The sequence below is a fragment of the Alexandromys fortis genome, unplaced genomic scaffold, assembly GCF_014885135.2.
Source record: "Alexandromys fortis isolate MF-2015 unplaced genomic scaffold, M_Fortis_MF-2015_v1.1 scaffold_79, whole genome shotgun sequence".
Taxonomy (NCBI): domain Eukaryota; kingdom Metazoa; phylum Chordata; class Mammalia; order Rodentia; family Cricetidae; genus Alexandromys; species Alexandromys fortis.
In genome coordinates, this window is record NW_026067964.1 from 6,954,162 (window position 1) to 6,975,839 (window position 21,678).

Sequence of the window (21,678 nt, forward strand, 5' to 3'; positions counted from 1 at the left end):
CTGTAATTATCTGAACTGGTTTGAACCCAATTCTGTGGTTAAGCCCGTCAGCCACTGTATTTCTCTGGCTTTATTGGGAATAAACGTTCCAAGTGAGTCAGTTTTTTAGATTACTTATCTGTAGTACTTTTGATGCAATTAAGCGTTTTATATATGAATTCTTTTTCTGGGAACTATTCCTGAGATTTACTGCATGCTGTGCAGCTCCTTCTCAGAATGTATTGAGTATGATGGTTAAGGGGACCACCCGGTACTGTTTGTAAATAGTGGTCGCTTAGGGACGGTGTTCTGCTTCACAGCTTCATGATGTTAATAAAGCCTCAGAGTTAACCACAGTGTGGACTCTTGCATTGCCACCTGTTCTCCTTTTTCTGTGGCCCCACCCTACTACTTTTGAGCCAATTTGTTGTTACCAAGTAAGCCAAAAAGCTGATACATTTATATCCTGGAACTAATGGGTCAGCACCTAAGATCATGTACTAGTAACAGTCCAGATTTATCAGGTAAGTGGGCTGTTAATATGTGAGACTTTTTAAAAAATTATTTTCTGTGCTGGGATTGAACTCAGCTCATCCTTGCTAAGCAAGTGCACAACCAATTGAGCTAATATCCTCAGCAGGAGGCAAATTAATTTTGTGTGAATACAACATTTTATTTTGTGTGTGTTGACTGCTCCATTTCTGTATGTTTGTATGTATTATTAAAGTATTGTTAGTGTTAAAAGTGTGGACTCTATAAACAGTTTTGTTTTGGGTTATTTAAAATAGGATCTTAGCAAAATCAGTGTTTAAAAAAAAGCCTGCCGCTCTACCCCTTAGTCTCCAGGCTGCTGTGGCTGGAGAATAGTACCTCTCCACCTGTCTCCTTTACAAACTAAACTGTGACGTGAATCTGCCATGATTAAAAATAAAGGTTTGAAGTCCTTCTTAGAAAAGTCCTTCTTAGGAAAGAATACTTTACTGCCTGTTGTACTACTACATAGGTCTGGCCTTTTTAGAAGCATTCATTACGTACCGTGGTTTGCCCTAGGTCTTTGGTCAGCCCAGTAACTTCCAAAGAACTGGGTGGTGGGACAAAGAGCATAAACATGGGTATCAGCATACTTAGTAGGCGCTTTGAGTTCCTGGAGAGGAGCAGGGAGTTGGGACTTGGGCATTTCAGAGAAAGGTGGTGATCTTGACTAAGTAAATAGGCGGGCCTTTCAGGCAGAACGCGTTCTATTTGATCTGGTGTAAATACCTGATTTCTGAAAGTGGATTAGTCAGGATTTCATCTCGGAGAATCTTAGGCTTTAGTCCTAGAGCTATGCTGAGAGGTTTAGCACTGGCTTTACTGACTCCAATGAGTCTGCTTAGTGTGGATCTAAGATAGAGGTTCTGTGAACACTTGGGCCTGATATTGTGTCGACTAGCAAGTCTAGCAAGTTCCCCAATTGTCACCGTAGTAGCAGTGAGACCTTAAAACTATCTACAAGCTGGCACCATGTCTATCAAGAATAAGGGAAGCAAGTTCCTGGCTGCGTGCTGCCTCCTGTGGCATAAAAGAACCATCCAGCAGCTCTGCTGAAGTGTAAAACCCGCCAGATCACTGGATGGAAGGTTGGGCTAGCGGGTCGCTTGACGCCCAGGTGCAGCCCTCAGCAATCCGCCCTGTTCCCAAGGTCTGCCAGAATGGGCGGGACAGTTGGCAGGGGACTGGTACCAAGGATAGCTAAGCCTTGCCCCAGAAGCTCAGTGGCGAAACTTTCTTGACGCCTTCTATTTAAAGGCCTGGGGCGCCCCCGCCCTGCGTGCCGGGAATCCGAGCAGCCTCGCGGGCCCCGGCAAAGTGCAGTCAGAGGGACAACACCGGGCGCGGGCGGCGTGGGTTGCTCTGACTCCGGCCGGGACAGGCGCGATGGCGAGCGGTGACAACAGACACGCTGCTGAGGGCTTCCTCCGCTGGGGTGCAGAAGAGGAGGCGACCCAGGAACTGGAGACGGAGGAGTCGTCGGAGGGCGAGAATGAAGAGGCCGAGTCGGAGGAGGAGCCCGACGCCAGGTAGCCTGAGCCTGTTGTGCTGGGTCCCGGGCATCGCCCAGAGCCTGGCAAAGCTGCCCACCCCACAGGTGTCTCGCTGGACCGCTGGCAGCCACCGGGGCCTTTTCCTTTGTCTTTACAACCTCAGGAGTTCATTTCCCTGGAGCCAAGCTCTCTCTGGGGTTCGCCGCCTTCTTTAAAAACTTGAAGGTGTAAGGTTCTTGCTGTCAGCTGGAGTGACAGGTCCGCCTGCAGCAAAGTTCACAGTCGGCCCCCACCCCCAACCCCCGCCTCCCAGCTCCTTGTGACTTGCTCGTTTATTCTTGGAGACTTACTTGGGGTTCTGCCTAACCGCAAAAACTGTGCTGGAATGCTTGCCGCTGGCTCCCCGTGCCTGGTCAATCTTGCCTGCCTGAGCATGGGGAAGAATCTTGAGGCAGAGAAAGCTCTGTCCATTACCTTCAAAGGTATGGCGGCCTCCTGGAATTCTAGCACTGGGCTAGTTTGCTGTATTTGTATATGCAAACTAGCTATACAAATATATATAGTTGCTAGTTTGCATATGCAAATACCCCATACATTTCTTAGAGGTAAAAATCATGAAGGCCAGGTGTGATGACCCACCCCTGTGATTCCAATAATAGGCAGAAGCAGGAACGCCATGTTTTTAAGGCCAGCTGGTCTGTATGGAGAGATATTTCAGCCACTTCTGTCCTAAGAATCGTTCTGGTCCTAAATATCTACTTATCAATAAGCTGAATGAAATTAAGCAATACTATATTTTTTTAAAAAAAATGGGACTCTCCATTTTGACCCTTTTCATGCAGGCCAAAAAAAGAACACTGGTATGGGTATCAGTCAATGATAGCTCTTGCTAGGTGCTCCTATCAGAAGACTTGGGGGGCGGGGCAAGTGAATGTGTACCGTTTCAGAATGGCACACTCAGGCCAGGAGAGCTGAAACTGAAGTAGCCCAAGAGGGCTCAGGAGGCTGGGGAGGTGGCTCAGCTGGTAAAGCGTATGCCTTGTATGCACAGAAGCAAAATTCAATCCCCAGTACCTACGTTCAATCCCCAGTACCTACGTTCAATCCCCAGTACCTACGTTCAATCCCCAGTACCTACGTTCAATCCCCAGTACCTACGTTGTTCAATCCCCAACACTGATAAAAAAACCCCAACATGGTGGCTTGTGCTTGCCATCTCCACGTTTGGGAAACAGAATCCCTGGGGCTCACTGTCCAGTCATCCTCATCTAGTTAGTGAGTTCCAGGACAGTAACAGCAGGCAGACTGTCAGAAAGAAAGGAAGGAAGGAAGGAAGGAAGGAAGGAAGGGAAGAAAAGAAAGGTAATGTGTATGTTGCAAGCAAGAAGGTTTGTACTCATAGTTAGCATGACAAAAGTTATATTATGCTGAAGGTCATCACACAAGGGTCACACAAGATTCCCAACTACAGTCCTAAGCCTGTCTCCCCAAGGCTGCTCGCCTGTGTGATGTATCTTAGCTGAAGGTCAGGTCCAGTCTCTAACAGAAGTCTCTAATTTGAGGGTCAGGACCCTGTTCACTCCAGATGTCCAAAGCAAAGCATTGCTCTTGGTCTCTGCTTAAATACTGTCCAGTGGGTGTCATGGAGTCTAGGACTATGTCTGGTTATCGTGAGTGAGTGATGTCACTGGGTTCTGTTTTTCAAGGTGTAGTGGGGTAAGAATAAGCCATTTTTCCATGTCTAAAAGGCTTTTTGTTTTGTTTTTTACTATGCTCATTACATTGACTGTGAGTAAGTCTCCACATGCATATACACGTGTACACGTAGTATTCCACATGCGTATACATGTAATCCGTGTGTACATGTAGTACTCCACATGCATATACATGTAATCCCGTGTGTACACATACTCCACATGCATATACATGTAATCCCGTGTGTACACATACTCCACATGAATATACATGTAATCGCGTGTGTACACGTACTCCGCATGCATATACATGTAATCGTGTGTGTACACATACTCCACATGCATATACATGTAATCCCGTGTGTACACATACTCCACATGAATATACATGTAATCGCGTGTGTACACGTAGCATGACTGATGAGGTAAAAAGTCAGTTGGAAATCTTGAATCATGGGCTACATGCTTACCAAGTAGCTTCAGCTTTCAAGAACTTTGAGGGAAAAGAGAGAAATCATGAGAAATATCTGACTACATGCTAAAGAAGTTAGACTTCGAATAGAGAATAAAGCATGGTGTCTTGGGGTTTTTATTGCTGCAACAAAAGACCATGACCAAAAAGCAAGTTGGGGAGGAAAGGGTTGGCTTGGCTTGCACTTCAGCATTGCTGTTCATCACTGAAGGGGTCAGGACAGGAACTCAAGCAGGGCAGGAACTTGGAGGCAGGAGCTGATGTGGAGGCCATGGAGGGATGCTGCTTACTGGCCTGCTTCCCCTGGCTTACTCGGTCTGCTTTCTTACAGAAGCCAGGAGCACCAGCCCATGGGTGTCCCCACCCACCATGGGCAGGATCCGCCCTCATTGTTCACTAATTAAGAAAATGCCTTATAGCTGGATCTTGTTTTTTTTTTTTTTTTTCACACCTTATTAAGTATTTAATTCATTTTCTATGGCCAATAAAAACCTTCTCATGCTTATTACATAAATCAACATATTAGTCTCTGCCTCTTTGGTTTATCTCTTTAGGCAGTTCATAGATTCTTCTATGTTTTTGTCATTTTCTTGATATTTTGCTTTAATGTGTATGGAAACCTAAAATATCTGAGACAATTGCACTGTACAACACTGACACAGAATATAAACTTTTGTGTAATTTTGATTGATAATTTTTCTGACATACTCAAACTAGTAAAGGTCAGAGCTAAAAGGCAAACTCAAATCACACCTCAAATCTATGCAAAATATGCTGGTTATATTTTTTGTTTTTTTCAATTGTTTTTATTGAGCTATAATTTTTCTCCACTTCCCCCTTCCTCTTCCTCCTATTCTACTCCCTCCTGTGAACCCCATGCTCCCAGTTTACTCAGGAGATCTTATCTTTTTCTCCTTCCTATGTAGATTCGAGTATATCTGTGTCTCTTAGGGTTCTCTTTCTTGTCTAGGTTCTTGGGTTGTGGACTGTAGGTTGGTTTTGTTGTTGTTGCTTTATGTCTAGAAACCACTTATGAGTGAGTAAATATTATATCTGTCTTTCTGGGTTTGGGTTACCTCACTCGATATGTTTTTTTTTCTAGATTCATCCATTTACATGCAAATTTCAAGATGTCGTTATTTTTTTTACTATACAGCTAGATCTCATGGAGGCATTTTCTCAATGGAGTCTCCTTCCTCTCTGATGACTCTAGCTTGAGTCAAGTGGACACATAAAACCAGGCAGTGCACATGGGTACTGTGGAAGGTCAGAAGGGAGGGTAGAGCTTCTAGAATCATGGAGTACTGGCCGCAGGCTGGATTTCGGAAGATGGGCAGGAGACGCATAAAGGAAGGGAGTACAGAGCCAGTGCGAATGGAAAGGAAGGGGGACCCCCAGGCAGGAAGAGGAGACACTCTTCACTGTGAGCAGGTGGTGCTCAGATTCTTGCCCAGCCAGTATTTTCCAAAGCTACAAGAAGCTCATTTACTTTACAACGTGGCTATAGGAGTTCAAACAGCACTCCTGGCTTGTCCTTTGCCAAGAGCTAAGACCTTCAGGCGAGATTATAATTCATCTTTTCTTGGAAAAGAGCCTCTCCCATTGTCCCGAGTTTAATTTTTAATCTTCATTGAAATAGTTTTCTATGTCAAACAACAACCAACAACCCCCACCTAAAACAAGAACTCAGCACAATCCTGTAGTCTCTGGGACTGGGGCTGTCATCTGGGGATAATGGTGTTGAGTGTGTACCAGGGGTGTGAATGGGCGAGGAAGGGGAAAGGGAAGAGGAAGGAAGAGGTGTAGAGAAAAACAGAGACTATAATTCATCTGAGGTAGACTGCAGCTGTCCTGACTGTTGATGGTAAAGCAGACACTGTTAAGGAAACCAGTCAGAATAAGCAGAGGGAACTAAGGCAGGTGGTGATGGAGACCTGGAAAAACACCAATTTTTGAGGGTTTTTTGTTTTTGTTTTTGTTTTTGTTTTGTTTTGGTTTTTTTTGAGACAGGGTTTCTCTGTAGCTTTGGAGCCTATACTGGAACTAGCTCTTGTAGACCAGACTGGCCTCGAACTCACAGAGATCCACCTGTCTCTGCCTCCCGAGTGTTGGGATTAAAGGCGTGCGTCACCACCGCCCAGCGACGAGCTAACTTCTAAACAGGATTTGAGAGAACAGACTCCTTTCAGAGGGCAGATCCCTGACCAGCAGACTGGGCAGCTGGACGCCAGCCGAGTTCCTGTAAGAGAGTCAGCAGAAAGAAATGTGATTGCTAGAACATGGACCACGCTGGGCTAACAGAAAGGGGTGGGGAGCTCTTTCTCACCTCACTGTGGTCAGGAATCAAACCACCTCATTGTGTGTAAGTCTAGAAGTTCTGTGCTGCCCTGAGAATGGAAACGAGGATTTGGAATAGGTGCTAACAGAGGGAAGGTGAGACTCACCTGTGCTTCTTTGGACTCCTGCACAGAAGTGAACACATAGCACATGGTAACATATAAAAAGCCTTTACTATTAAAACTGCAAACAAACTGTAATCTAAATGCTCTCTTTACCCTCCCAGGTATAATATGTAGAATTAGTTACCTTTATGGTTGAAAAAATATCCCTTCCAGTGACAAAAATGCATCCTCATCATTTCAGGAACCAATTCTTCTCCTGGTTTCTGCTTGCCGTCTCTCACCTTAGGCACGAGTGGGCCATACTGCTGGCCCCAGGTCAGTTCTACTTCCTATTTATAAGGCTCATGAGGATTAAATCAACTGAGAAAGTGTGAGAGCACACCTGGCGCCCAGAGCTCCCAGCAACTTTTAGTTTCACTAGCCTTCAGATAGGGCATCATCAGGAGCAAACCCTACTTTGGCCTGCCATTCACTAGAGAGGGGGGAGGAAATGGTACAGGCCGAGCAGAGGATCTGTCCCAGTGGAGCGTACCTAATAGATATTTGTGGAGAGCCAGGGATTGTGACACCTGTCGCAGACACAGTAATCAAGAATTTACTGCTGTCCTCAAGGAACTCACGTTTGGATAAAGTGACAGAAAACCACAGTTATGTTATTAGCCATCAAAAGGATTGAAGGGAAAGTTCTGTTTGAAGCCTCCCAAAGTGTGGAGAGAATCCTAGGTTCCATCCTAGCAGGAAGGACTTGAGAAGCTGCACCCCCGGGAGAGGACTTTGGAATGAGGTGTCCCAGAAGGCTGGCATTTCATGCTTATGAGAAGAAAATTGTGTTGCCAATATCTTATCCAAGATCATCTTCCAAAGCAAATTCGTAAAACCAGGAGAGACCATAGGAACATCTATCCCCGGCCAGTCATCTTACAGATTCAGAAACGTAGTGTCAAGGGACAGTTTTTCAAAGTGAACCGCTTTTCCCCCGGTAGAACTTAGACCAGCTCGCAGGTGTGTGGATCCCAGCCTAATGCTTACAGGTTCGTTCCTCTGAAGTCAGCTCCACCGTCGGACTGACTCCCACAGTGTGCCAGGTACTTCCTAGGCCCAAGCGAAGAAGCAGAGAGTAGAGAGAACAAAGCGCACAGCTCCTGAAACGGGCTTTCCAAAATGAGCAAACAGATAATGTATAATGTCCCAGGTGGATGAGCGTTCTCTGGGAATCAACGCAGCAGGAGAAGGGTGGTGTGTTTGGGATAGGATGGTGAAGATAAGGCCCTCTGCCAGGCCACATCTGAGCAGAGCCTGCAGGAGCGTGTCTTTGGCAAGAGGAAGAGCAGGTGCAATGTCACTGGGGTAGGAATGTGTGGCTGGCGTAGGAGCCCAAGGAGATGAGGCTGCGGGAGCAGAGCGAGTAAAGAGGAGGTCAAGGGTGAATGCGAGAAACCCAGGCTGCGGATCTGAGGCTGCAGAGATGGATCTAAGGCTGGGGAGACGGCTCCAAGGGCTCAGCGCTTGTCAGGAGAGTGTGAGGAGTGGGTTGGGCTTTCCAGCATGCATCCATGGCCTTCCTGTAATCCCAGTGCTCAGGAGATGAGACCCGGAGTCCCTGGGGCAAGCTGGCTAACTAGACTGACCAAATCTTTGCGCTCCAGGCTCAAGTGGAATATTCTGCTTTGATATATAAGGAGATAACAAATACAGACTTCTGGCTTCCCCGGAACACACAAGTGCAAGCACCCACCCCCACATACACAGACCACCACCGCCACCGCCACCACATCCTCACACCACACATACCCCAGGTGGCGGCCAGGACTTAGGTTTTATTCTCTGTAAAACTAAAAAGCTGTGTTCTCTCTATCGTGACATTCGGGAGTCAAAACAAAGCATTTTTAGAAGCAGTGGTTGCAGCAAATTCCTTAAAGAGTAAACACCAGTGGGATCACATTGTCTTTCGTCTGAATTCTTAGAACGCACGCCAGGCGCAAGCACAGATCTAAATGTTTCAAGCCCACAGTCCCCTGTATGCAGAGAGAAGTGGCAACACACGCAGTTTTCTTTTGTTTTTGCTGGTTTCTGACTGAGGCCGTTCCCATGATCACCCAGGAGCCTTTGGTTCTTTCTGTTTTACAGCAGTTTCCTTGGATCAAGGTTAATTTTCTCTAGGTAGGCACGGGGTGGTGGGGGTGGGCGTTTACAGTAGTGCCTTCCAAAGGGGCGTTAGCAGAGCCCGTGTAGAACACACCAGTCTGGACCGAGAGCATTCTGCTTCCTAAGGGCCCTCCGCTTAGGGAAGCAAGCTTTCGGGAGATGGAGGTTAGAGCTGCAGGGCACTCTGTGTCCCACGTCTATCTGTGTGGTGTCTCTCACGGGTTTGCTGTCCAGGGTGTTCTGACAAGTGTGTCATTCGAGCTAGCCCTCTTCTGAGGTCAGTGAAGAGCGCTGGGGGTGGAGGTGCCAGGCTGCCTAGGATGCCAGAGGCTGAGGGAGGAGGGAGGACAAAACCGAGGCCCTTGGAACCAGAACGCTAGGCGCTGTTGAAGTGTTGGCTGCATGGCTGTCGTATGCCCTTGGTGAGACTTTGGACAGCGAGGAAAATGCAAGAATTGCAATGAACTTTGTTTTCCTTGGAAACAGCAAACCTGCTGAAGTGTAGGACATGTCAAAGGCAGCGCCAGCAGGAACGTTATGCTGCCTGGCTGTTATGAGCAGGGACATAGGGAAAGCAGGGGACCACTCAGACATTGGGACAAAATCCTTCTTCCATGTCAGGATATGTAGAGTCAGTTGCAAGAGAGCAGCTGTGATCTGTGGGTGAAGAGAATCTTCCGTGTAGTCTAGCGTCAACCAATAGAAATACAATGAATGCCAACCGCACAGATAACTTAGCTACTTTCTTCTTTTTCTTTTTCTTTTCTTTTCTTTTATTTCATTTCCTTGCCTTTCTTCCTTCCTTTCTTTCTTTCTTTCTTTCTTTCTTTCTTTCTTTCTTTCTTTCTTTCTTTCTTTCTTTTTTTTTCCTTTTCTTTTCCGAGACAGGATTTCTCTGTGTAAGAATTCTGTCTTTTTTGGAAGTTGCTCTGTAGACCAGGCTGGTTTCAAACTCACAGAGATCCACCTTCCTCTACCTCCCTAGTGCTGGGATTAAAGGCGTGTACCACCACCACCCAGCCATTTAAGTAGCCACTAAAGTTTAGACAAAGGAACAAATGGAAGTAATTTTAACAATGTATTGTGTTGAATTCAATAGTCAAGGTCCTATTTGTAATGGACACTTGTAAAATGCAGTCATTAGGTTTACGTTATCTTGTACTAGGTCTTGGAAAGCTGGTCACGCTTTCCTTTAGAGAAGGTCTCAGTTGTCCTTCCCTCTGCACACACATTCCTGGGGCTCTGTATCCACATCGAGGAGGGGCAACCACACAGAACACAGACAGCTAGAAATTATCTAGCTTCAGGGACTCCATGGGGCAACTGCTTCACTGATAATGAGTTCAGAGGATATGCCAGAGCCCATGCCAGCTATCAGGGACATTAAAATGATAGCGTCGAGGAGGTCCCAGTCTGGGGGTGGGGGTGGAGGACCAGTGACCTTCAACACAATGCCAGATTTATTACACAAAGGTAATTGCTCAGCAAAGAACAGGTAAAGAGGCTCTTCTCCTAAGTCAGAGTTAGAAAGGTTTGGTAGCGTCGCACCAGCTAAGGAGGAAGATCAACCAAACTTGATGGGCAGCTCAATACACCTCAAGTTCCCACTCCCACCTCTTGTGCTGCTGCGGATCGCTGCGGTAAACTTTATATCCTCCAGGGTCCCTCAGGGTAGCCCAGGGTTGAGAACATTTGTTGATCGAATGAATGTATAAGTGGATGGGGGAGTGGATGTCATTGGGATACTGAAGCTGGATCAGGGAGAATATTGCCGGTTTCTGACCACTTGTTTAGCCAGGGATTGAGAATGATCCGTGACTCCCGATCCAGTTGGGAGGGGGCGTGATAAGTCCTAAAGGAAGCTTAGGTTCTGTTGTCTGCAGGGAACATCCACGCATTCTGTGACCCGTCCCAAAGCTGCCCCTAGACCACTGGCTCTCAACCTGTAGGTGGTGACTCCTTTAGGGGATCACCTATCAGATGTCCTGCACATCAGATATTTGCATTATGATTCATAACAGGAGCACAATTACAGTTGTGAAGTAGCAAGGCTATAATTGTATGGTTGGCGGGGCTCACCACAGCATGAGGAACGATAGTTCAACCGTATGCAGCGTTAGGAAGGTTTAGAACCACGGCCCTAGACTAATCTATCAGCCAGATCACAGATGAGGGAGAAGAATAACTTTTGCTATTCGCTCAGAGAAGAATCCTCTATTAAGCCAACTGGAATGTCTTCAGTTCAAAAATTCAACCGGTTGATCTGGTAAAGTCCAATACCTGTGGGAAGATGGATCAACACTGCTCTTTGTACCAAGGTAACCCTTAAGACCCACTCCCCCAGACCTCCTAGGCCTCATTTGCATGAGCTGTCTTTAAGAAAACCCACGTGCTGAAAGTCACTCATCACTCGGTACCACAAGTATTTCTAATTTTCATTTGCAAATTTAAAAACTTAAGGCATGTGCACTCACCACAGATTCCCTCCTAGTGATTGCCCTCACTAGGACACTCAGAACTGCTGATTTGTAGGTAAAATAGTCCCCTCCCCTTACTTAGGACCCATAGTAAGTGAAGAGCTTTATCCTGCAGGTACTTACTGGGGGTCAACTCTGTGCCAGGCACAGAAACAAGGAGTGAGCAAGAGGCAACGTTTCTAAAACATCTATTCTAGACCCTGGAGGGGGAAGATAGGTGTCTGTCACCAAAGTCACTGGATGGTCAAGTGGGTTGGTCCTAGGAAGTTGAGATGCGGGTCTGAACCCCTCGTGGTTTTCTCTAAGTCTCTGGTCCCTACTACCGATCCTCCCTCCACCTACAGCAAGAGATGGTCACTGTTTTGTCATTGACTTGGCAGGAGAGCCTGGCCGCTGACTCACCCTACAGGGACGCTTTGATGTAATCTCCCTGACCCTCTTATGTTTGGGACCAGTGACAAAGGCACATGGAAGGGAAGGGAAAGCAACTCTGGCTCAAGGAACACCTAAGTCATTCTGAGTGCTGTTATTGTTATCTGGATTCTTGTGTTTTTAAATAATAGTTCAAGGATACCGGCTTTGCTTTCACCCTTATTTTGTGAGAGAGAAACTGGGCTAAAAATGGTAAATGAGTTACATAATTTCAGCAGCTTGCAGGGCGTAAACAAGGATGCTAGCATGGCCTTTGGAAGAATAAGAATTGTAACTCTCCTGTTTTTCTTCAGCTCATGTACACACGACATATAAGAGGCTATAGATATAAAGACATATACTCCCTTTAGTGCTTATTAAACAGATGCCAGTTCATCATTAGACAACTTCTTTTTGTTTGAGCATAACTTTCATATTTTAATATTTATTTCTGTATTATTTTACAAGATTATGTGTATATGTATTTGTCTGTTGTGGTTATTCACACATGTGTGTGGGTGCCAGCAGAGACCAGAAGAGAGTGTTGGATCCTCAGGAGCTGGAGTTATAGGTGGCTGTGAGCCACTCGACCCGAGTGCTAGAAACCTAACTCACGTCCTCTCTAAGAACAACGTGTGCTATCAACTGCTAAGCCCTCTCTCCAACCCCAACTTTACCATTTTAACATGATTATTTAAATTTAATTTTTTTCAAAAAAAAGCAAAGGTGTAAAACGCCTGGAAAGTAGTCACTAACCCTGACTGGCACTTTTGCTGTATTAGGTTTCCTAATGTGTAATAGAGTTTAAAAATAGACATTAGGCAACCCAGTGCACTTGGGTTTCATAAGGCCAAAGCTGGCACACCAAAACACTCCTCTGCATGCCATAGAGGGCCACATGATGCACACCCAGTGGGAACGTACCGTAATAGCCATGAAATTCTCATACTTTCTTTAAAAGACAGAATTTAGGTTAAGTGTGAGATGGTACATTTCTACGTTTTTCAATCTAGCTTTCTTTTTCTTTTGGGTTTTTAAAAATACTTTTATAGCCGGGCGGTGGTGGCGCACGCCTTTAAATTAATCCCAGCACTCGGGAGGCAGAGGCAGGCGGATCTCTGGGAGTTTGAGACCAGCCTGGTCTACAGAGCTAGTTCCAGGACAGGCTCCAAAGCCACAGAGAAACCCTGTCTCGAAAAAACCAAAAAAAAAAAAAAATACTTTTATAGTTTCTTTGAGAATTTCACATAAAGTATTTTTTCATACTCACCCCCTTTCCTCCCCTAGCGCCTCCAGATTTGCTCCCCACAAACTTCTTTCTGAGCTTGGGTCTCATACTTTAGCTCAGGTTGACCTAGAACTCATATGTAGCCCAAGATAGCTTCAAATTCATAGCACTTCTCCTGTCTCAGCTTCCCAAGAGCCGGGATAACAGGGAAACATGGCCTCACATAGGGTCCCGGGACAATGGGCCCTAGGAAGGGGAGGGTGGTACTTAGCCAGGAGAGGGCTCCATTTGTGCAGTTGTACCCCGTCTTTCTCGCAGGCAGGTGTGCACACAGGGCACCTTCCAGGAAGCTGCAAAAAACAACCTCCAAACCCTTGTCCTCAGGTCTCCAGGGAAAGTGACATTCTTCCTAGGCGCCTTTAAAAACCTAAGGATAGATGGGAGGAGACATAACATGAACAGAGTGAGTTGTGCTGAGATGTAAACTAAACCTGCCTGGCAACCAAATATGAGGTTAAATTGATTGGCTGATAATTAGGGCTCCTACTTTATTTATATACCTGACTTTTGGGGGGAAAAAGACTAGTGGAGCCTATGGACACCTGGCAGAGGGTGAGGTCACAGCTGGTGGACCAGGGCAGGAGAAACTGAAGAAACGTTGTCAGAAGATCAGTGGCTTCTCGTATTCTAGAAGAAAACGGCAAGAAAGGCCAACTGCTTCTTAAAGTTTTCTATTCCTCTCTGCTCCAGTTCACAATTCTGGCTCGTCCTGCCGGTTTCTACTTGTCAGTTCCCTAGGGTTCCCTTAGACCTTCGCCTTTTAGCTGCTTAGAATCCCAGCCCAGACACCTGGGCTTTGGGCACAGACTGGCTACTGAACAGATTGCAGATTGCTAATAGAGCCCTACCTAGGTTGTTGTCTCCAGATGAGTTGGGCTGAAGTTTTGTCAACTAGGGCTGTGAGTTGTTAAGAGTAGCTAACTGATCGGTGTAAGTGGAGGATGACTTGGTAGACCAGAGGCTCCTGGGAAGAGTAGGAAACAGGATTTTAAAAGACTGGAAACAGTTCCTCAAACCACACCTCAAAACAGGTCTGATAGTACTGTAACTCAGTCAGAAAAGGACAAGCCAGTTGGAAACTGGGGAAAGGATCCAAACGGATGGGTTTCCAAAGAGACTATACGAAGTCCAATGAACGTAAGAAAACATGCTCACTGATGTTACCCACAGAAAAAAATGTAAGTTAAAACCACAAGATAATGGGCATTGGTGAGGGCAGCAGCTCAAGTGTATACCAACCAATGAAGAGATGAAGGAAACATGGCCCATACAGGAGGATGCTACGTCACCATAAACATCATAAGCATTTTGACATGCTACAGCATGGATGAACCTTGGGAACATCAGGCTAAATGAAAGAAGCCAGACATGGAGGAGCATATATTTTATGATCCCATTTATATAAAATACCTAGACTAGCAAAACCATAGCGACAGAAAGGATATTAATGGTCGCCTAGCACCGAGAGAGAAATGTGGTATTTGCCACCACATTTGTGGGGAAGTAATTGGAGAAGACATTCAAAATCAACTCTTGGCCTCCATATGTGTAAACACATGCATGCGCACACATACACGCTTGCACATACACAGACACATGAGTGTGCACACACTGTTAGAAGTTTGCTAAAGAAACTTCAGTTATTACTGGTCACTAGATGCCAGGCTGCCTGTTGCCACTTCCATCTCTGCAGTCCAACACTGCAGCAACTGTAACCTCCACTGTTACTCTAGAGAACATGGAGCGCCACCAGGCATCTCCTGAAGTGTGAGTGGTGTGCGGGGCACCCCTGGGGTGGTATCCAGCACTGCCAACTCTGTCTCCCCAGAACCTCCCAAGTGAGGGGCGAGGGAAACAGCGGGGTTACTGGGTAAACTTTCTTCCAACTCGTTACTTGGTCCTCAGCTCCTTTCACGTGTGGCCTAAAAGAGTATTCTCTTTCTATAAACATGTTGCATTTTTTGAAGTGTGGAACAAAATAGTTAAAACATCTCAAAGTTGCCTTGCAAGCCAGCCAGCAGCAGACAGAGTCTTATGAAGTACCTTTCCCAGTACCTGCAGGTTCTGACTGCTTCTACTGTGTGTTCTAGTATGGGCTTTCCATTTCGCAGTGGAAGCACCCAGGAGGGGGTGCTAAATGCGTTTTCTTGTACATGATGGTGTCTGCTTTGGGGTTTTAGAGCGCTAATGAGATCCCTTAACTATCTGGTATTGTCAGAGAGCGAATCCCATCTAATCCGTATAGTTAGATACCAGACCAGTCCCTTTCTGGAGAATGGCACCTCCGCTCACAGTGTGGATAACTCCATGCTTATGTAAGATCTGCAGGGGATAGAAATGGGGCTCCTGTGGTCTCAGTTCTCTTCTCTGTCAACACAGACAGAGAGTCAGGGCCCATTTGTTTGTGTTTGAAGAGGGGACATGGGACGGGCACCAACATTTGGGAGACCTACTCAACTATATTTTGCTTTTCAGGCACTATTGTATTATATGGCACTTGTTATGTCTTTGAAATTTATCAATTACTTTTGCTAGTAAAAAGTGGTAAATATAGGGTTGGAAAGATGGCTCAGTGGTTAAGAGTTTTTTCTGCTCTTCCAGAGGACAATTTTGGTTCCCAGAACCCATGTTAGGTGGCTCATAACTTCCTGTAACTCCAGCTCCAGAGAAACTAATGCCCTCTTCTGGTTTCCATGGGCACCCATACACATGTAGCATATACTCACACAGATAAACATGTACATACATACATACACAAATACACACAAATACATCTTTAAAAGATACTAAGTATGTTCTCTAAGCTATTCAAAGTGGATTTTTAAGAGAATCACATTAGCTAAAATTTCTAGGAATAATTTGGCGTGAGATGGTGTCTACAAAAGAGAAAGTATTTAATGTTAAATAAAAGTTGTTAGGATGGGCATTCCAAAGCACAGAAAGTGTGTATGTGTGTGTGTGTGTGTGCGCGTGCACACGCACGCGTGCACAAGAAATAGCATCCAGACAGGGTCTGAGTGAGGGCTCACACCCAAGCCTATTTATAAAACTGTAAAGCAGTCTTCCTCATTTGGTCTACCAACAAGGCATCCCCTCACCTCTGCTCAGAAGTCTGCAAGCAAACCCTCTGGTGTCAGGGTCTGAGCACTACTCGGCCGTACCCTACTTCCATGCCAGGCTTCACGCCTCACACAAACAAGGCATGCCAGCACATGGCACGAGCTTGTATCGCTTCCCTCATCCATTCTTCCCCTGTTCTGGGAGACGGAGATTAGGAGAAGGAAAAGCAAGAAAATAATTTTTTCTTGGAAAAGAGCCTCTTCCTTTGTTCTGGGTTTCATTTTTAATCTCCATTGAAATAGTTTTCTATGCCAAACAACAACCAACAAACAACAACCCCCACCTAAAACAAGGACTCAGCACAATCCTGTGGTCTCTGGGACTGAGGCTGTCATCTGGGGATAGTTGTGCTGAGTGTGTATCGGGGGTGGGAATGGGTGAGGAAGAGGAAGAGGAAAGGGGTGAGGAAGAAAGAGGTGTAGAGAGAAACAGAGAGGGCAGCTTTCTTAACTCCTTTTGGGTTTCCAGCTCCCCACCCCCATCCGCCATGAGGCCTGGACATGCTCTTGGTATTTGGATTCTATTAGAAATCTCTGTTATCAAATGAACGAATGAACGAACGAATGAATGAATGATGAACGGGTACTGTATAGAGGAGTAATATAAAATATATCAGTTTTGCTTGGTTACACGTCCCAGAGGCAGTCATTATGAAAGAGATGCTGTCTGCCTTGATTATGGCCTTATGAATTAACCAGAGTAGATGTTCAGATCTCAGAGTTGGGACTGCACTTTTGAATTCAACGGTGAGAGGGAAAAGTAGAAGAAACATCCAGAACATTTGCTAGAACAGGACATTCAGGTGTCCCTCAGCTGATGCTGGCTTTGGTGTCCTGATAAACTCCTGGTAAGCTAGAAACATTACAAGTCAAAGTGCATTTAATGCAGCTAAGACAGGGACCATCGTTGCTTAGCAGCAGACTGTGCATAGATGCCAGTCCTTTGCCCTCGGGGTACCTAGCCTGGCTGACTGCGAGCTGCGGTTTGCTGTTACTGCCCAGCATCAAGATAGAGTATTGGATCAGGAAAAGATCAAAATTCAAAACACGAAGTATGGTTTATAATGAATGCTTATTGCTTTCACAATTCATATACTTGAAAAATTGTAAGTCAAACCATTAACAATCTGAGACTGGGGAGTTTTCTACTTACTGCAAAAACAGTGTTAGGCTCCTGTTTAACCTTCAAGCCCAGGAAAGGGAGGAGAAATAGTAAACTTCATTTGCACAAAGTCTTAATCTGCTTTCCCCACTGTAGCGAAATGTCTGAGATTGGGTAAGGATCAGCAGAACCTTATTGTCCACAGTCCTGGAGTCTGGGAAGCCAATGAGCAGACTGCCCCAGATGTGGGGACTAGTAGAAACTGTTCCTTCTTGCTGAGTCCATATATTCTGGAAGGAGCAAGAAGCCACCCTCCCCTCGAGTTCAGGCCCCTGTTTGTGATTACTCCATCCTGAGGGCCTAATTACCTTAACCCTCTCAATATGGTCAATTGCTGACTAATTTTCTTGAATTTTTGGGACATATTCAGACTGTACACAGCTGTTAGTGGTAAAGCCAGGACTCAAACCCGAGTCTTTGGGAAGTAAAGATGTTATTTCTTACACCATCCCATGTTCGTTCGTCCTTCCTTCCTTCCTTCCTTCCTTCCTTCCTTCCTTCCTTCCTTCCTTCCTTCCTTTCTTTCTTTCTTTCTTTCTTTCTTTCTTTCTTTCTGACAGGGTTTTTCTGTGTAACAGCTCTACCTGTTACAGCTGGAACTAGCTCTTGTAGACCAGGCTGGCCTCAAACACAACACACAGAGATCCGCCTGACTCTGCCTCCCAAGTGCTGGGGTTAAAGGCGTGCGCCACTACCACCCGGCACCATACACTGATTTTCTAAAACCAGCTATCAAGACAGAACTCACAGGGTAGGAAGGACATAGGAAGAGTGTGGGGTTCCTCGTCACACTGCTGATAGAAATGCTATCCAGAGGGAAAACTTGGGAAATACGTCTAAAAAGCCTGAAAAATAATTTTGATTTTGGTTGTCAATTCTGTTTCCTAAAGCATTATTCCATGAAAACAAACGTGTAGAAAGTTGTGTCTATAGGGAGTTTTTGCTAGAGCACCTATGTTTTTAAAAACAAGAGTTTACCGTGTAGCCCATGCTAATCCTGAGCTTGTGATCCTCCTGCCAAGGCCTCCCTTGTGCTGGGAGCATGGGCAGGCGCCTTTCTTATAACATGGAAACGATCTAAATGTTCAGAAAGGTACTGTGTAAATCAATGTCATAGTGTATGTGGAGGGAACTGTGTTTTCAAAGATTGTTCTTTCTATCACTCACAAAGTCAAAACCATTTTCATGGTGGTCTAGGTCTTATTCCCATTTCCTACTCTTACTCCCGTATGAATGTAGAATGTAGGAGAAGCGCATTGATGACCTCCTGTGTTCCACGCAACAGCTGGTTGGACAGTTAGTTTCAAGTTCTGCGAAGAATAGAGAAAATGCCCACAGTGACCTGAAGTCAGAGGGGAAGTAATTCCAAGGGTCTGTGTTAGCTCGTAAAACACATTTCAGTGGATGAAAGACTGGATTTTTTTTTTACTTAAGTTTTATGAAATTCTTTTGTGAGTGTTTATGAAGAGATATTTTGGGAAATTTAACTTCATTTTTTGAACTACTTCAGAGATATCTAGGCAGCTTCCTGTCTCATAAAGCTGATTTGGGGGATGTAGAGCTTTTCGGTAATCCTGTTTATCCCAACCATACTCTTCAATGAAACAAGTTAAGCTGGTGGACCAGTTGTATAGATCTTCAAGTTTGAGGTGACAACCCACTAACAAGTTGCTTCCTAGTGTTCCAACAGCCAGCCAGGGCTGTATTCAGTTTGTTTCCTGTCCTCCTCTGGAGCTTTAGAGACTCCCTAAAGCCTGGCTTTGCTGCCTGCTGGGTTTTAAGCAAGAGGGCTTTATTGTTCTTTTTCTCCAGCGCTGGCCTCCATACTGCTGGTGGGACCACCGGCTAGGCCCGCTGGAGCTTTCTCACTCAGCAACTCAGCTAGGCCTGTCTCCATAGGAACCAGGTTCCCGGGCAACCAGCCTAATGGCAGGTTTTGACCTAGGGTCATCACCATTTAAAAAGCAGACAGTGACGGGTGTAAAATGTGTAGAGAGCTTCTGGGAAACTAGAAGAGAGCAGCGCAAAGGCCAGCGGCCACGAGACCCCGGTTGTGCTCTTTACAAAAAAATCTTTCAGGTTCCATCCAGGTCTCCACATGGGAGAGAAAAGCCAATGGCTTTCAAAACCGAGGAGCTTTGGGACACATACATTGTAGATCATCACTTCAAGAATGAAGAATATAATCCTCTCTCTCTCTCTCTCTCTCTCTCTCTCTCTCTCTCTCTCTCTCTCTCTCTCTCTCTCTCTCTCTCTCTCTCTCTCTCTCTCTCTCTCGTGTTCAAACATGAAGAGATCATAGGTGTGTGTGTGTGTGTGTGTGTGTGTGTGTGTGCATACATGAAGAGGTCATAGGCCAGAGGTCAACCTAGGGTGTCCTTCCTCAAGAATGCTGTCCACTTTTTAAATAGAGACAGGGTCTCTACCTGATACTCACTAACTGGGATAGGTCGCTTGGCCAGTGAGCCCCAGAGATAGGCGTGTCTCCATCTTCTCAGCGCTGGGGTTCTAAGTACATGCTACGATGCCTGGCTTTTGACATGGATGCTGGGGGCTGAACTCGGGTCCTCTGGCACAGAAATGCATACCTGACTGAACTGTCTCCCACACAAGACAGAACTTATTCTCTCACACTGTACTTGTGGAAAAGACAAAGCTAATGCTGTTGCTGAGTTACCATCTGGAGCTGATCTACAGAAAATATCCTAAGAGTTGCCAGGAACTGCAACACTGCGATTGATTTCCCTGAATGGACTACTGGCTGGTAGCATGGTTAACAGAACTACACTGGCATTTGGCGGAGGAGCCCTTTGAAAATGAAAGAGAAGGTGTATGGCTATCATCTGTCACAATTTTCAGGGTATACTCAGGGCATTTCTCTCCATTGTAGAAGGGATGGCCCCTGGGACTCAAGTGAGACAAACAGACCTGGGGCCCACAACATCCAACTACATATATAGACAAAGCCTGATCACATGGACCGGTCATGGTTCTCTGGAGGAGTAGAACTGATAGAAAGAATACGTATTACAGAGGGAATTTGTTAGACTGGCTTGCAGGATGCATGCTGGGTAACCCAACAATGACTGGTGATAGCTAGAGAGGATGAGAATTACCCCCCGGGCATGATGCTGAGTGCCTCCGCTGTCTGTTCTGGTGCTGGAGGCCTGGGCTATCCTGGAGAAGTCCTGGTCCTTAGTTCACTGGGGGAAGGGGATACTGATGGCAGACATAGCAGCAGGAGAGAAGGCGAAAGCTCAGGCTTCTTTGTGTCTGGGCTACTGTTGCTCACCATGGGAGAGGGACTTCCTCCCAGAAAATACCCCACAGACTTCCCCAAAGGAAAGTCTCTTTGATAACCTCAGAGCCAAACAAGCGGACAGCTGAGTTTAATCAGCAGCCCATCCGATAGCTGAACTGGTCTTATTTTTTTTTCAGTGTGTTATTAATAGCAGTGTTTTTAGGGTTCATGATGTGGGGGTTCATTCTTGCAGATTTAGCAAGAAAAAATATTGGAGGGCCACCATTTCCACCATCTGGAAAGTTCACCAGATTTCTCCTGCTTTTTTGGATAAATTTTCTCTCATACTTCAGTCACCAATTGTAGGTTTAAAAAAGCAGAGCAGCCAAGAAGTATACCCTGGTTTGGTGAGTGATTTCAAAGCTCCCAAACCTGACAGCTCAGATAAAGCATCCTGTCGCTTAGTAACCACCACTAGGCAGTCATAGGTATTTCCCAGCAGGGGTTGCGGGGGGGGGGGGGGTTCTGCTCCAAGCTAATACTCAGCAGCTGTTGAAGAATCCCAGGGCTAAAGAACTCAGCCTGTGTTTAGCTCCTCGGATGTTCTTATTTTCCATTGTTTTATGCTTCCATCCTTACCCACTTGTTTAATTTTTGTTCATTCTTAGGTCCATTCCAGGGGTTCTTAGGTCCATTCCAGGGGTTCTTAGGTCCATTCCAGGGGTTCTTAGGTCCATTCCAGGGGTTCTTAGGTCCATTCCAGGGGTTCTTAGGTCTACACCAGAGGTTCTTAGGTCTACACCAGAGGTTCTTAGGTCTAAAATAGAGGCTCTCAGCTAGTACAGATCTGAAGACATTTCGTTGACTCAGTGGGACTTGGCGTCCTACTGGCATCTAGTAGATGGAGACCAGGAATGATCCGGAAAATGTGAGCACGCAGGACAACTTCCTATAGCAGAGCCATTCAGCCCCAGGGTAGGGCATGTCACTATGGAGGAGTTCCCAGCTCCCAAGACCACAAACAACCAACTTGTCTGTGTACAAGGTGAAGCAGTTATATCCGTGAACCAGTCCTGGTGCCTCTGATGCTGTTTAAATGCTGATCTCTCCATTACGGGGATCAAACCTAAACCTTCGTGCATGTTAGGCAAATGTTCTCCCAGCAAGCTATGTTCAGCCTTAATTTTTAAAAAAGAATTTTGTATAGAAGCACTCTATTTAGCTCCCCCCCCCCAACTCCTCCTTTTTTTATTTCATCGTGAGA

At 45.8% G+C, this 21,678-nt stretch overlaps 1 protein-coding gene across 1 annotated transcript in view; it reads left to right on the forward strand.

The window, feature by feature from the left end:
• The first annotated feature begins 1,866 nt into the window (after nt 1-1,866).
• Nucleotides 1,867-21,678, forward strand: part of Cmya5 (cardiomyopathy associated 5) — a 95,450-nt gene continuing 75,638 nt past the window's right edge. The window contains exon 1 of the mRNA XM_050153910.1: nt 1,867-2,039. Coding sequence (XP_050009867.1) covers nt 1,897-2,039 — 143 coding nt within the window. The 5' untranslated portion in view covers nt 1,867-1,896. The remainder of the gene's footprint in view (nt 2,040-21,678) is intronic.